Source organism: Heliangelus exortis, chromosome 1 (genome assembly GCF_036169615.1).
Source record: "Heliangelus exortis chromosome 1, bHelExo1.hap1, whole genome shotgun sequence".
In the NCBI taxonomy this organism is placed as follows: Eukaryota; Metazoa; Chordata; class Aves; order Apodiformes; family Trochilidae; genus Heliangelus; species Heliangelus exortis.
In genome coordinates this window covers 101,372,770-101,390,209 of record NC_092422.1, presented here as the reverse complement: position 1 = coordinate 101,390,209, position 17,440 = coordinate 101,372,770, and the positions used below count along the sequence as shown (strand labels likewise).

Sequence of the window (17,440 nt, the reverse complement as noted above, 5' to 3'; positions counted from 1 at the left end):
TGATGTACCATGCCTGATTGTTTATTACATATGACTACAAAGTTGAACTATGATTTTCCTAGCAATTTGATCTGTATTCTCTATTACATTTTTAAAAGCCTTCAATATGTATGCTCTGTTACATATTCTTAGAAAGCAGTGAAAGAAAACCCTGAAAATAGAACCAGAAGTACAGCAACTATTTTTACGTAGGATTTTCTTTAGTTAAAGCTTTAATGTGTTAGTTGCGATTAGAGGCTGAACTTTTGGCAGCTTGCAAAGTGAAGCATCATTTTCTAAAGAAAAAGGGAATGAAGAATTTCAGGATCTCACTTGCTTGTTCATTTTTGGGTTCTAAAGTTGCAGGCCTTCCATGTTACTGTTTTAATGGCAGCCAAAGTGGTGGTGTTGTGAGGCCATGTGGGTGCTGAGCATGATCCATGTGCTGGCCCCTCGTGTGCTGAGATGGCTGAGGTTGTCCTCCAGCCAAGGGACATCTGTAGCACAGCACTGACCTGATGTCACCAGCTCCTAAACATGCAAGAATTTCCCAGTCAGCAACAGTACTTTCCACCCCTTGATCCTTATACCCTTTCCCAGGGATATCTGCAAGATTTAATTATTTCATAAAGTAGAGATGGTATACTTGAGAAGTCCTCAAGTACAATGTCTTCTGCAAGGTCCTGGTAGGACATTATCCTAGTAATTGCTTCAATTTTGCTTTTGTTATGTAAAATTACAAAAACTCCTATGTCTGTTGTTTTTAATCACTCTTTCTGGTGAAGCTCTATGAGCTTTTTGAAGGAATTAAAGAAAAAAAAAAAGGGGGCCTTTTTTATCTCTTATAAAATAGATTAAACCAAACATGAAAAATAAAATGAGATGATAATACCTTATCATTAAAGTAATGAAGGCATCCAGAGAAACAAAGGCGGCAGAAGAAACTCTGCAATTTAAATTTACTCTTTGCTGCTCTTGGCCTGAAAGCTGTACTGTGCTTGTGATGATCAGTGGTTCAGCTCCGTGTGATGTCAGTCAGGACTCAGAGCACAGAAAGAGGGTGAATTAAAATACTTATGTTGGCTTACTACATTGCTTGCCAAGTTAACAACTCACAGTTCTCATATTGGTAGCATTATACTACATGTCTATTTAAATTTTTAAGAATGTGATGAGGAAATTAGGGCATCTAACAGTAATCTATTTGGGAAAACTTCTTCTCCCATTACTTACATGAGGTTTACAGATATATTCTTACTTTTCAGATCCTGCGTGTGAACTTCCCTTCTTTGTCTGATAAGCCTGGTTTTACTATCCCTTTGCAAATAATCTCTGTGAAGAGAGTCATTCTTTCTTGTTTTGACTTGCATTGTATATTTGTGTACTCTTCAAATTTCAATATAGTATACTGTTTCATTCTCTTGCTATGGTTTGCATAAGAGTTATTTTATTAATTATATTTGACTGCATGCTTATGTTGTGGTTATTTTATAGGTGGTGATTCGTGCTCAAAATGGCAATCTCCTGTATCGTATTTCACCTTGGGCAAGATATGTAGTCCGTGATGAAGACAAAGTCAATTATGATTGGGTGCACTGGAGTCCACCACAGTCATATATAGTAAGACAAGTATTATGTTCAACAGGTGTATAAAGGGTATTAAACAATGTATTGTTTCATCTTTGTATCCTTGCTTGGAAGGGGGGCAGGGAGAAGAGTAGTTCCACAACAAAATGCTAGCAAACTAATTAAAGAATTTACTAGAGAAATGAAGGATATTTTTCATGGCTTTGACAGAAGCAAGTGACTGGATGGTGGGTGGTTTTGAGTTGATTTATCTATCCCACACAGAGTACACAAAAAATAGGAACTCTTTAAAGAGGTATTCATTCTGAAGTTGGCTTCCTACATGCTTGGCAACCTCTGTAAATGCTTCAGGACTATGAAGCCCTTTCTGATAGGGAGGAGGGGAGTTAACCTGAATTAGTTTTGCATATGCTGTGCATATGAAGTTTGGTACTCTAGTAATAAGGCAATGCCATATGAAGTCAGAAAAAGCTTTCAAAAATAAAGTGCTCATGCTCCAGTCAAATCCTAGTTTCTTTACATCAGGAAAACCCATTTTTATTTAAAGCCCTATTCTGATTCATTGCTAAAGGGGAGGACCTCTTCATGATATATGAAGAATATCCTAGGAGATCATTTAGAAACTTTAGACTGACTGGTATTATCTCAGGTTATTACACTTGTTTCATCTAAGAAATGGTATGTAGTATTCTGTATTTAGAGGTACTACAACCTCTTTTTCAAGTTAAGTTTTAGTACCCACCTCAACTTATAAAGCACCTGCTTGACAGAGAAAGGGTAACTTGAATAGAAAATCTCTTTAAAATAATCATTAGATAATCTACAGTAACTTTATTTAGCTTATAGTTTGTATAAATTTAGTGACCTACGCTGTATGCTACTGTGTGACATCGTGGTTCCCTGTAGGAAGGATAATGGAGAGGTATTGGAAATCCAGTGATCTGTATGATCTAAAGTTAAAAGGAGGCTAGAATGTTTAGGGTGCAGGTGCAAGGCACTGCTGAGGTAAATCAGAAAAAAAATTATTTTATGAATAGATTTTCGTAGATTTTTTGCAACAAGAGTTTTATTTTAAAAATTGTAAGTGCTTCAAGTGTGAGGAGGAGGTTTTGTGATGTACTTTTACTTACCTCTATTCTTGAACTATTTTCACCCATCTAGAAATACTGTGTACTCACCTACAGACTTAAGATTCTTCTTTTTTTAATATTAACTATTTGGAATCAGTGCTGTGGAAACTGTATTCTGGCATAAAATATTTATTAATTTTAGTTGGGAGAAGGCAGAGCAACTTCAAATACCTGAAAAAAGCAGGCATGCTTAAAAAAAAACCAACAGTCTTTGTTATCATTGTTTATTTTCAAGCAAGCTTCATAGCAGTTCAGAAGACCTTTATGGTACAATAGCTCCTATGAATTTGTACACTTCAAATTTAAAAAGTGTAATTTAAAAGGATGTAAGAAAAATGTTAAACAACATAAGAAAAGTGTTGAATCCTGGATGTCTAGTTTCTTGCTCATGTAGCATATTAGTTTGAAATAGATATTTGTTTTGACAGTCTAAAATTCTTAATTATTTTTGAAATGTTTATGCTTTCAGAGGAAAAAGCAAAACAAGCCTTTATTGTTTTTCGTCCTGTTTAAATTGTGTGATTGTGACATGTCCAAGCTGTGGTGTACTAATTACAATTGGTTTCTTTCCTTATAGCATAAGCATCCTTCCCCCAAAAGATTAAGAAGCCTAAAAATCTATGAATCTCATGTGGGAATTGCTTCCCCAGAAGGAAAAGTAGCTTCTTATAAAAATTTCACATACAATGTGCTACCTAGAATAAAGGATCTTGGTAAGTAATAAAGAGGTACTTGCAGAAATAAATTTTTCATGTGCCTGTGATGATATTAAAGATAATTATCAAGTGGCTATAGGATTTTTTGTGTGTCTTTAGATTACATATACTATATAAACAGATTCTTAGGGCAGCAAAAATTATAAACAAGTAAAATCTATGAAGAAACAAAGACTGAAATAGATGATGTGCGTCAACATTTATTCCACAGACTTTTAAGTGATTGCAAAAGCCTAGATAAATATTGCAAGGAAGTTTGCTTTTGGCATGGTTTGCTTTCAGCCTGAAAGAGGACCTGGTTTTTTTGAGATAGTCTTCAGAAAATACTGTGGTTGTAATTGTTTCTACTAATGTAGATTCTAAGGAAAGACAAAGAAATACCTGGAACAAGAGGTCTGTCCTTTCTGTTTACCAGAATAAGCATGCTGTGTTTTGTCCCTGAACAGTTGCTATGAAGTATCAGAACATGGAACCTTTTGAATGTGAGAAATCCTTTTAGTAAAGAACTGTTGAAGGGGAGAAAAAAAACCTATTGAAGGGAATGTATGAAACAGGTGGCAGGATTATCTCAAAGTGTAGCAAAGCTGTTCACCTCAATTTCTGTATGATTATTTTTTTCATGTAGTGTCTTTGCACTGTTTCTTATTGGAACTTCAGAATATTAGAACTTTTACTGCCCTGTTATGAAATGTGTTGATAAAGCCAGCTGTAAAATGATTGTGACATCCATGGCTGATGGGGGCTCTGCTTGTGTTCTTTGATTTTAGCATTTTTTGTTTGTTTGTTTATTTAGCAGAGTGCCTGAAAAAGCCTGTAGGTTTTTCTTGTAGATTTAGTTGTTGAGTCAATGTGTCATAGAATGTGGGTTTTGTCTTTCATGAAATTGAGTTTACAGGTGAGGTAAGGGATTTTGCACATCTCTAGGTCCTCAACAAGTGGATTAACATTCCCCATGTTTCTTGATTAAGATTCTCTCTGTTTCTTGACTTCCAAAGATTTTGTCATTCCAGGAGTTTAATATGTTACCAAATTATGAAAGCTTTCAGTTTTACCTTTTGGATTTTTCTTGGAGAAGAAATGCCATGAAAAGACTGATAAACCATAAAATAAAGGCAATATCAAGTTTTAAGTAGGATAGGATAGAATAGAACAGAAGGGAATGAAATATTATATGTATATATAGTACATGACATACATAACATGCACAACACACAAAACGTAATGGAATAATACGCAATGTTTGTTCTTGTTTACATTAAGTAAACACTGGGAATGAAGTATTTTTTGAAATGTATTTTAGGAGTATTAGATTTAGTATTGTAATACCTTGTTTAGAATAAGCATAAAGACATCAGTATTTAACAATGCCAAGATATTAATAGTTTGTAGAAATATATGCATGACAACTAGCAGAATAAATAGCAAGCAAATTGAATGAGATAAATTAGATGCTATGTTGCTATTTATTTATAAAAACGCTGTAAATAAGTGCAGTGACCATGAATTATAAACCATCAATGAATCTGACAGATTGCTGAGTTCATGCCAACTATCATCATGCCAATAACCCTTTTATAGCTGTGAAATCTGAAAATAAAAGCAGTAAAAAAGAGACCAGTATCTTGTCTAAACTAAAGAATAAAGGGAATATTTTGGTTAAATTACTAAAGAGAAGTAGTGGTGGTGGGAGTCTCAACAGACTGTAGAATAAAGCTGAAAGTTATCTTTGTCATTAGTCATCACTTGCAAGCTGTCTGAGGCACTTATTCACTGATAATAAGGATAGCTTTCGTTAAGTTGTGTGGCAGGTATTGTGATTTCATCATTAGTATGGTGTTTTCCCTCCAGGCTTCCTTCCCTTAATATTGCACTGAACTATCTTGGGTGATACAGCATGTTTCCAGCCCTTCTATACTGCCTTGGTTCTTTGGTATACTCAGGAGAAAAATGCATTACTTTTAGAAGTCTTTTAGAGAGTGAGTGCATTAATTTAAGTTGGAAAAAAAAGTGGTTTTGAAGTGGAAAAAAAAAAAGATTTCATAGGGCATAAGGTATAGTATGTGACTGCTCCCACACACCCCCTAAATGCAAATGTCAGAAGTGAAGCAGTTCAGGACATGCAGATTGGCATAGTTAATAAGTTTAAATTAAGATTATAGTTGCATATAGAATCATAGTCATAGAATGATTTGGGTTGGAAGAGATCTTTTAAAGGTTGTGTAGTTAACCCATTTGCAGTGAGAAGGATCATCCTCAACTAGATCAGTGTGATCAGAGCTGTGTCCAACCTGACCTTGAATGCTGCCAGTGATGAGGCATCTCTCACCTCTCTGGGCAGTCTGCTCCAGTGTTTCACCACCCTCACTGTAAAAGATGTCTTCCTTATATCTAGCCTAAATCTACTGTCTTTTAGTTTCAGGCCATTACCCCTTGTCTTATACCTTCAGGCCCTGCTAAAAACTCAGTCCCAATCTTTCTGAATCTCCTTTAAGCATTAAAAGACTGCCAGAAGGACTTCCTGGAGCCTTTTCCTCTCCAGGCTGAAGAACTACAGCTCTCTGTCTTTCCTCATAGCAGAGGTGCTCCAGCCCCACTGATCATGTCCCTCTGGGCTCACTCCAGCAGGTCCATGTCTTTCTTGAGCTGAGGACCCCAGAGCTGGACTCATTACTCCAGGTGAGGTTCCACAAGAACAGAGTAGAAGGGGAGAATTGCCTCACTTCACCTGCTGGCCATGCTTCTGTTGATGCAGCCCAGATGCCACTTACTGCTTTCTAAATCATAGATTCAGTACACCTCATTGCGTGTAGATGGCTTGACAAGTTGAGTGTTCCATTTTTAAAGGAAGATCAAATTAATATAAAATATTAGGTAGAATTACTTCTTGAAACAGGCTGAATCTATAGATGTTAGAGTTAGAAGCAGCTAAAAGAGAGTAGATGGGAATAGGTATCTTTCAAGTGTTGAATTCTCTTTTAACTGTCCTTAAGGCAGAGGATTGTTTAGTTTATTTCTATTTTTTTTTTTTTTTTTTTTTTTTTTTTTTTTTTTTTTTTTTGTAGGATATAACTGTGTCCAGTTGATGGCTATTATGGAGCATGCATACTATGCCAGTTTTGGTTATCAGGTCACAAGCTTCTTTGCAGCGTCAAGGTAGGTTTAAGTACTACAGCATCTTCTCTGTTCTTTTACCTTACTACCTGTCCATTGAAAACAGTATGTCTGTATGATTTTGTTTGCAAGTATGTGTTTAATGAGCAGAGAAAGCAGTGGCTTAGGTATTTGTTCTAACATCCTCTTAAATCTGAAATCAATTTGACATAGTGATCAGCTGTTCTGTGAAATACTTTGCATAGGGTACAGACAAAAAGGTTATAAGTGACTTCAGCTGTCATAGCATATTCCAGCTAATCCAGCCTCAGCAGTCTTTATGCATGGGTTTTGTGTTGTGGAATTCTTGGCAGTAACAAACACTATGTGTAAGTCATTCTTTTATGATAAAAAGAACTGTACATTACTTGTTCATAATAAACCCGATTAAATGATGGCTCTGTGTTCTGTGGGAACTTTTTCCCATGCTTGTAATTGACTGTACTTAGATTTAATGTCTAGGGTGAAAATAGTTGGGGAATGTACTCAGGCAATTTTTAAGACAATTGTAGTAAACCTGAACGTTGTGATTTTGATGTGGGGTTTTTTCATCTTGGTGAAGCTTAAGGGAGAGCCAGACTAAATTTAGGTAGACAAGGAGTTTTAACTTGCTTAATTACTTGAAAGAAATCTCTGTTAGCCACAGGAGACAAAATCTATATTTAAAAGTGAGTTGGAAAACAGCATGGTACCTAAAAAACATAACTAAGCAGGATGGCAGTACAACAAATGCTGTATTTTGTGGACTTCATTAATGCACTTTTACTTTTGTAGTCATTATGGATTACTTACTTCCAGTAATACAAATATATTCTCATTTCTTACAAAGCAAGGAATTGTTCAGTATTAGATGCTTTAAGTTGTATCAGTTCGTTTGTGCTGAATTTGATGTATTAACAGATTAAAAGGGGAGAATAGAGCTTTTAACTATTTCTGCAAAACACTGCATGCATTCATGATGTATTTTTATAATTAAAATTTTATTTAATTGTCAGTTTCTGATCAATAGCTGAGAAAATAACCTATATATAACTGGAAGCTAAGTGATGAAGACATGCTGTCACTGATGTAGTTTTTATGAGTACTGTCAACTTAAGTTCAGACTGTAGCACTCATAATACATTGCATTTTCCTGCTTATAGTCGCTATGGAACTCCAGATGACCTGAAAGAAATGATTGATGTTGCTCACTCAATGGGCATCACTGTCCTGCTGGATGTTGTGCACAGCCATGCATCAAAAAACTGTGAGGATGGTCTCAACAACTTCGATGGTACAGATTCTTGTTTCTTCCACTCTGGTCCAAAAGGAACTCATCAGCTCTGGGACAGCAGGCTCTTTGACTATGCAAAGTAAGTATAAAATGAGACTTTGTGTGTTAGTGGTAATTATTTCTTTCGGTTTATTGAAACTTCACTATTTATCAAATGGGAGAAGTCATTTGAATTGTTCACACTTAACATATGTGGAGTTAAATTCCTTTACTTTGGTAAATACTTAAAATCTAACACTTAATAACATTACTTAAGTTTTGTTATTCTTCTGTCACCTATGGCTTTGTATGTATGTTACTTATGCTGCAGGCATTCTGTGTACTAAAGAATTACATTATGTAGTTCTATTTTACATTATTTTTGTTATAAAATAGATTCAGGTGTTTTTCTATGTAGATACTTAATTATTTTTAGGAATTTATATTCTATGTAATTTACAGATTATAAAATGGAATCATTTTATTCCATGTTGTATATTTATATATTGGATATCCTATATAGAATATATTTATGGGTATAAATAAAATAGTAAGAAAAGCTGAAGAAAAACTTTCAAGCTCTGGAAATTTACTGTTGAAATGGAGCAAAGGTTTTGCCTCAGGACAGCCTAGAATCAAAGACTCCATTTCAGAAAGCTTCTGAAGTTTAATACAGAGCAGGGGTCATTTTCAGTAGGCAGTTTTAGGGACTGAGTTTGGGCACACTTAAGTAACTAGGAAAAATATAAAAATATACTGTATGTTGAACCATGTGTTAATGCCAGGTGGTGATTAGCATTTAATGCTCTTTACTTTGTATTCTCTGAGGTATGGGGGGTGTGGGAATTTACCTTGTATGTTAAGCATTTCAGTGGAGTGACAGGTAAAACAGACACAGGCAGTCAGGTTATTTCAGTCACTTTCTTACATTTTTTCTGTGCTTGCTCATCCCTAAACCACTTCTATTTCTCCCCTATCTTGTCTGTTTCTTCCCCTAAACATCCCACAATTTTTTTCACAACCCTAGAATCTCTCTAAAGCACTTACTAAATTCTCATCTCTTACACCATGATAAATTTGCTTTGTTTTTTCCTTCTTGAGATGCATGATAATACTGTTTGGTTTAAGCCTCTCAAGGCTACTCTTGAGTGGTTCCTTTGGTGGTTCATCACTCAGTGACTGGGAAGTTCTGGTCTCTTGTTGATATTTGTTTTTTGAATTTGTGTGCTGCAAGTTCAGTTCACTGTTTTTCCATTTGCACTTGCCATTAACTGTATATGCTTATGTTGCAGATGACCTTAATCCTCAAATCTAAATTACTTATATCCAGGTACTTCCCAGAAGAGAATTTTCTCCTAGTTGTTTGTTAGACTCTTGAGTTTCATAGCTAATGAGGGTTGTAACTGTTCAAGAAGGTCACTATTGCAGAAGTAATGTTACACAGCATAGGTCAACTGCTTAATGGAAGCTCTTGCACAGTGACTCACAACTGCAATTAAACCAAGTGACCAGTGTAATAAGTGACTTACTATGTTGCTTAATAGGATGAGCTGTTTTTTTTTTTTATTTGAGACAACTGGCAATTCCGGGGTTCTTTCCAGATTATGATTTTAATAATTACAACAGATACATTTTAGCATGTGTGATCGTGATAGCTTCCTGTTTGAGCTGCTTCCAATCTTTGAATTCATAATCAAATAAGTCATATTTCAGATAATCTTAAAACTTTAGTATCAATACATTGCTTCATATTTTACTTAATTTTATGTGTATGTTTAGTCAACAACAAGTGTTGTACAAATAGAGAATTTTCTGGGAACTTGTCAATTAAAATTATATTAAAATTCTAATTATTTTTAAAATCATAAAAAAAAATATGCTCTTTGAAGTGTTGTCGTAGGAGCATAAAATCTCAATTTCAATAAAATGAGAATTTGGAGATTAATTTGAAAAGTAAGATTTTTCTACTTAAATGTTTTTCAAGGGAAATACTACAAGTTTTTGTTTTAAAAAGCAACCAAAACTGACTCAAATTTTCACTTCCAGGATGTTGGCACATTTTTTGTTTTCTAGTTTTTCTAAACTAGAAATGTTAACTTATTGAATATCCCTCTCCATACCACCCTGGTCATCCCTGTGTCTGTCCTAACCACTGTCTCCCCCTGTCCTGCCTGCCTCTACCCCAAAATGAGAACGACAAAACTTGAACATGATAGTTTATTTTAACAATTCTTCTTAGAAACAAACTTTTATATCCTTTCTTTTGGTTCTTACTGAAAATGTGGCCTTTCTATCCCTGAATTCATAAATTGGAGTATACTGAAATGTAAAAGGAATGCCACAAGCTCTGGATGTGTAATCTAGCTGTCAGTGTCTAGTTAATTTGTGGTAACTTAAGTTTCTAGTCTCTCTTGTGATCCTGTTTAAAACACCTGATTTAATACATGTAATCACCTTCCCATCTTAAGTAAGGACTCCGCTTGCAATTAATTTAGCACAAGTCAAGTATAACAGTTTTTCCTTCCTCAAATCATATTTGAAGATTATTTAGGAGCCAAGTTCATTACAAGTGATGCTGTAGACCCAGGAGACCAGCTGGGAGCACAACTGGAGTGGTTGATTGTGTTTTCACTTAAATTAATTTCTCTGTATAGCAAATGTGTCTAAAATACTGATCAGGCAAAACAATTTAAAAAGAATTGAGAACAAGGTATTTACCTAGCAAAGATAAATTTTTGGGGGTTTTTTTTGAGCACTACATAATTAAAATGTGTAAATGCAGCTGCCTTTCTAGGCTTATTAAGATCTGACAGTATTGTTTTGGGTTTTTTTGAGGCTCTGTATTCCTTCCTCCCCTCTCTCCAGGCTTTATTAGATTCTACACTTTCTTAGTCCAATTCTAAGGAATGATAGGTGTACTGATGCATTTCTCTGAGCCTATAGTAATAATGGTAGAAATGAAACTCTGCAGAAATCATGTGATGCACCAAGTTTTGTGCTTGGTCCATCTTTTTTTTTTTTTTCTGTTTGTTTTTTAATACTGTGACCCTTTTCACCTGAGCACTTAGACGAGATTGAATTCTTGCTCAATCTAGGAGACGAATTTGGCACAGAAGTCAGAGGTTGAATTAAATTCTGGTTTTATCTGCAAAATTGTGCAGTCCTGCAGCTGGGATGGAATAACAAAATGTACCAGTACAGGTTAGGAAGTGATCTTCTAGAGAGCAGCCCCGTAGAGAAGGGCCTTGGAGTCCTCATGGACATGTTATCCATGGGACAATGATGTGACCTTTTGGCCAAGAAGGCCATAGGTATCCTGGGGTGCATTGAGAACAGGGTGTCCAGCAGATAGAGGGAGTTTCTCCTTCCCCTCTACTTTGTCCTAGTGAGTCCTCGCCTGGAGCACTGTATCCACTTCTGGGCTCCTGTGTTCCTGGGACAGAGATTTACTTGAGTATGACAGAGGGCTATGAGGATGATTAAGGGACTGGAACACCTGCCTTATGAAGAAAGGCTGAGACCTGGGGCTTTTTAGTCTGGAGAGGAGAAGGCTGAGAGGGGATCTAATTAATATCTATAAATATGAGGGCTGGGTGTCAAGAAGGAAGAAGGGACAACCTTGTCTGACTTGTGCCCTAGGATAGGAAAGGGGGCAACATATTCAAGATAGCACAGGAAATTCCACCTCAACATGAGGAAGAATTTCTTTACTATAAGGTTCCCCAGAGTGGTTGTGGAGTCTCCTTTTCTGGAGACTTTCAAGACCCATCTGGATGTATTTCTGAGGGACCTGCCCTAGTTTTGGTCCTGATCTGGCAGGGGGGGGTTGGACTCCATGGTTGTCAGAGGTCCCTTCCAACTCCTTGCATTCTGTGGTTCTGTGATCTCACTTCTCTGAATGCAGCAGTGTTATCAGCAAGAACTGATGTTACTTCCAAGGTTCTGTGGCCAGCAGACATCTCTGGCTTCTCTTTTTAGGCTTTTTTTTTATTTATTTTTTTTTTTATTTAGGGTCCTGTTTTCGGTGTTTTTTGAGATTTGATTTTGTGTGACCATGTTTTTGGTTTTCTGTGAATGCAGTAAGCTGTAACTAGTGGGAATGTTTTGGCCTGTCCACCTGCAGGTTTTATCTTATTTTTATTTTTGGTAATCCATTCTCTTTTGGGAATTCAGGCTTGTAGAGGAAATGAAATTTAGTTAGCCAAGCCATGTAATGGGAGAAATCTCTTTTCTTTAGTCTTTTCCTCCTACTACAGTCTTATGAAGTCTCAAGTGACATCTATGCCAAATGTGCTTTGAAATGGTAGGGTTCATAGTATAAAAGTTGTGTCCCACAAGCCACAATTTACATCAGGGCAACAGATGACATGCTGGTCCCCTGCTGCCTAACCAGATGTTCTCTTCAGCTCCATCTTCTGAACTGTTGGCAGAGCAGCTGATCACAGCTCAGTTTGCTACTTTTTTTTTTTTTTTTTTTTTTCCCCTTCGTTTTTTCTTAAAGTGAGTTCTAAACTAATATAGTTCAGAAATTGCTTTTAGCCCTGCTGTCATTGTGGCAGAAATAAGGCAGCTGTCAGGTGCTGAAGCATATGCTTTAGTTCTGGTTTAGGTGGCCTCCTGTCATCCCCTTCGGTGCTGTATGGATAACCTGAAGCTTCTCTTACTGTTGTATGGTCAAGCCTCATGTGGATATTCCATCTCCCAGTGCGCTCTTGCATCTAAAATGGAACAGTACACCTTTGCTTGGATGCTGAGGCAATGGCCTCTTCTGCCACCTAGTGCTTAAATTCTGCATAGACTTCATACTGTGTTTTATGGGTGAAAAAGGACCACTGATGTCAATAGCTAGTAGTTTACTTGACTTTAGCATCTGACTTCTTAAAGGCATGTTGACCTCCTAACATCTTCAGCAGTCCCTGTTAAGGGTATTATTTAATTTTTCCTTCAACAGTTGTTCTTTACCTGAGTTTTTTTCCTTTCTTCTAATTGACAACTTTTCCAGTCTTTAGTTGCTGTTGGTGTAATACTGTAAGTGGGTGGAATTAATTGGGTAATAAATCTTCAAGAGACTGTTTTGGGTTTTTTTAGTAGAGATTCCTGCCTGGGCTAATAATTTTCTTAACAACTGTGCAGATAAATTTTTTGGGCTTAAGTAGCCTACAATTCAACATTGAGCTCTTCTGCAATCTGTGGAAAACTTGCATGTTTAGCATTTCAAAATGATGCTTTTTACAGTACTACGATATTAAATATTTCAGTTCCTTGCCTAATGCCCTTGTGGAAAGTAGGCACATCAGAATGATTAGAAAATGCAGATGAAATTATATGTATATTCTTACATTCCATCTCAGCATTGCTTTATTCACACATTATACAAAGTGCAGAGAATGTACTTGACTACGAAATATGCACAAAGGATGAGTAGGATTTAAAATCTGTTTGTACAGTCATAGCTTCAAATAAGACATCTCCTGACCAGGCAGGCATCATTCATGTGGGAGTAAAGAGGTTGCTCCTACAGTCCCTTAAGGGTTTTGGGTTACCCTCTACAGACTGTATAGAAAGTTTTGCAACTTTTGATGTTCTTTGAGCTACTAACAAATCTGGTTTTGTCTGTACCTTTATCTTTCTTACCTTGAATAGCTCCAATCTAAAGACTTTTTCACAGCTTTCTGTCAACTAAGTAATTTCCTTAAGTTTAAGCTGTACAGATTTTTTGGATACAGTTGGTCCCTCAGTCAGGAGAGAGGGGAGAGAGAAAGGTGGGAGAGGAATGTTACTGAAGAATTAACTTATTGTGTACAGAACAGTTGACTTCTCAGTGCAGGTGTAGTCACTGAAGTGTTGTCTCCTCCAGCTTCTGAGGATTTAGTCAGGTGATAGAAGTCATGTTCTTCCATCTGCATTTATGCAGTAGTAATGACGTGCTGTGGCAGGTTGTTTTTGCAATAAGTATGCATTTGTTGGGGATGTACCTTGACCATAATTTCAGCTAGATTATTGGTAATGCAATGATAGTTAACAATGAGCTAGATTCTCAGTCATTTGGGGGTTTTTTTTGTAATTATTGATTGCAGAGTAATTACAGTAAGAACAGGGATGTAAGCTGTGTTTCCATGATGTAAAAACTTCAGCTGTGCTGATAGTAATTTGTTTCCTGCCAGTCGTCCTTTACTCAATTAGTTTTAGGAAAGCTCTGTATTTAGAGATCCCCATAATATGCATGGAATTAGATTTGGCTGGCAAAGATTGTTTTTTTCATGTCTGTTTTAAGAAAGCACTGCTTTTAATGTAATAGAAACTGTCCCCCCCTCCCCCCCATTCCCCCATCCCTGAAGTCTTAAATGTAATTACTTTGATCACAGATTGACTTTAAAAAACTACCTGCATGTGTCCTTAGCAGTCTGTTTCTAATAGCATGCAATTCAAGGGTGATTGTGAAGCCACACAAGTGTTTTGTAAAACTTAAACTGTGAAGTTTAAGACCTTTCCTATCTGTGACAGTCCTTGTTTCTTTGTGTTTTCTCTTCCATTTAGTAACCATTGTGAATGTTGGCAAGTAAGCAATTTCAAATACAGTTTCATAACATTTAATAAATTGCCTTTCTTGAAGGGAATGAGTACTGGAAACGCTGACAGAAAGGATGATATATTGGAACGATTAAAATAACACAAGTTCCAGCCATGAGCATGAATTACAGTATATGCAGTCTAGAAATACTGTAGAATTGCTTTATTTTTTCATTAAACACTCATCTAGAAACTTAATTGTTTTACCACACTGTGCTTACATTGATATAACAGACTAGAAGGTTATAAATTTGCAAATGTTCTGAAACTCAGAGCTTCATGTAAGAATATGCTCAACTTTCTTTAAGGTGTCCAGTTTCCCTTATTAACCTCCAGCATAGCAATCACAGCTTTGTGCAAAGTTTCTAAAACGAAGCTGCAAAGTAATACAGTAATAAATCAATACAAGTGAAGAAAAGGCACACTGAAAAATTGCAGCCAATTGTTCTAAATTTTGTCAGGTAGCATAATTTGAAATATAGAGGTGACCATTTGTAGTCAATTAAATGCAATCATTTCTCGAAGAGATGCAGTTACTTTTATGTGCAGTTGAGTGTGGTATTTCAATAAAGAGATTCACCACACTGCAGAGAATCATTCCTCATCATTCTAAATGCAATAATGAACTTGTGTTTAGTAATCCATACTTTCACAGCATTCTTGTGTCACTATTGCAGCAAGTTATATGAGCAGTAGCTGTTGCAAATAGAAAGGTTGTGCTGGGGAAAAGGGTGGTGGCTGTGAAAACTTGAGAGAAGGAAGAGATGTTAAAGAAAATATGCAAATGAAATGAGAAATGTTGATGTTCTTCATTTCATCCGAAGTTCCAGGTTGGGGGAGAAAAAGGCATGGTCTTCTGCTTGTGGCAGGGCAAGAATAATGGGATTATTAAGACAACTGTATTTTTTCCTGATTTGACTGTGTATGTGTTTTGTAACATACACAACTATGTGAAAATCCTGTTTTGTGAAGCTCATGGGAGGAAGACTGATAATGAAAGACAAAAGAATTAGCATCCATATCCTCAGAGTAAAAAGCAATTAAACTATCAAAGTTCTGTATGCATTTTTAAAATCAGTAGTGAATTTATGGCAAATAATCATGTTGAACTATTACATTACTTTCAGTTTTGAAACGAATGCCATGTTTTCTTGAGGAATGCCATTTCATGAACTAGTGTAAAAATTAAGTTACTGTCCCTAGAAGTTGGAGGTCAGTGTGTCCAGATGAACTGGCCAGCCTCCTGCCTCTCTAAGCAATATTTTAATATAGTTATATCACAGTCCCTTGTAATCTCTTGAAAATGAGCATAAAGTAATTTAGAAAAAAAATAATTTCTATAGAGATCACTTTATTAGTTTAGTTTGCTGACACAAGTTTTTTCTGAGTTATTTTACTAGTGAACTTAATTAGCTTAATTGGGAGTGAAGGATCTAAGTGTATAAGGAGTACTTTTAAGACTTTATTCCTCTTGATTTCTTCAGTCTAATGATTGTGCACTAAGAGTCTTGCCAAATGTCAATGATAAATATATATGAACAAATATAAGAATAAAAAGGCACATCCATATATGTCACTGCTATGGGCTCTAGCAATTTTTTTCTAGTAGCTGACTTAATCTCTTAAAGAGCTGAGAGTGGAGTTCTCAGGAGAATTAAATAAAAGTATGGGGGGTTGCATATATATAATGTTTAGTCATCGCATTAAGGCTATTTCAGTACATGTATATACTGAAGGGCTTCTCAAGGAAGAGAATGCTTTTTACTGTCTTTACTCTTTCTCCATCTTCATTCTCTTTTCCTTTAAGAAATGTGAATAAAGTAATGACTGTTGCCAATTTCCTGATTATATAAAAATATTAGATCACTTTTGTCTGGTGGGATTTATGTAAAAACCATAGAATCTGTTACTTCATGATATGAAGTGAAGATACCTTTCACACAATCAGAATGAGCATCCAGTGTAGCTAGGCCTGTATTTTTAACCCACAAAGCTTCAGAGGTTGTCATTATAATTTACTGGTTTTGTCAGTGTTTTTCAGTGATTAGGTCTTTTTCTCTTTGCTGTTTGTTTATATATACTGTTATTATTAAGGCTGTAGTATATCTTGGATTAAGGCATGAGATCTCAAAACATCTTAGCACAGGCTTATTATTACTAGTATACCTCTGTTTCCAAGGTAATTACTTTGTCACTGGGTCAATTGGGAAAGAAAGTGGAGGTCTGTCAGGAAATGAATAAATGGATACAACTTTAAGCTAAGTGTTCTTTCTAACATCTATACAACACTGCTTCAAGAAGCTAGTGACTTGAAAGTAGTCTGAGATGGCATTCTTATAAACTAAATGTGTGATGGAAAGTATGAATATTCTGCAGGCTGCATCTACAGTTTCTCTTAGCACAGCACCATTGTCATCCAAATACGGAAAAAAAAAAAAAAGAGTTGGTTAGAAAGAAGATATGAGCAACTTGTTTGCTTGTAATGCTCAACTATCAATATGGGCAAGGGCAAACTTGTTTTAAAATATTTCAGAAGTACAAATTATCCAGCTGGAATTATAGTATCTAGTAAGAAATTGAGATAAAAACTGTGGCTCTGAATATAAACCTGCTTGTTTTCTTACATGAAGTAGTATTAATGAAGCATATAGAAAGCAATGCCTTTGCAAGTTCTTAACTCTATTGGCACAGCATAAGATGAGTTAATGTCTTCCTTTAATTACATTCCTGAAGGACTTAAAGTTAAGTGCAAGAAATTGGGAAGTACTGGCCTGCACTTTAAGAGTGGGGTTTTTTTAAATTCATTTTAAATCCTGAACTTCTGATCTGTGCTGTTCTATGCAAGTGCAACAGCTTTGCATTTTGTGCTTGCTGAAAGATGAGACCAATGCATCCATAACATGATTTTGCCAGATGGCTGTGTGCCTTTCCAATCATTTCCTGACTCTCTTACTTGGGATCATATAAGACAACCTTAGGGCTCTCTGAGCGTTCTACCAGAAATCTCCTTTTCTGTGAAAGTAACAATTCACTGTACAAACTTTTCTGCCCCTCAT

General features: G+C 35.9%; 1 protein-coding gene across 2 annotated transcripts in view; it reads left to right on the top strand.

Annotated features, from left to right (window-relative positions):
- The window catches only part of GBE1 (1,4-alpha-glucan branching enzyme 1), a 145,972-nt gene that overhangs the window by 56,872 nt on the left and 71,660 nt on the right, over positions 1-17,440 (top strand). For both annotated transcript variants that reach the window (XM_071755999.1, XM_071755992.1), the window contains exons 4-7: positions 1,474-1,599; positions 3,274-3,409; positions 6,475-6,565; positions 7,705-7,914. In XM_071755999.1, coding sequence (XP_071612100.1) covers positions 1,474-1,599; positions 3,274-3,409; positions 6,475-6,565; positions 7,705-7,914 — 563 coding nt within the window. The remainder of the gene's footprint in view (positions 1-1,473; positions 1,600-3,273; positions 3,410-6,474; positions 6,566-7,704; positions 7,915-17,440) is intronic.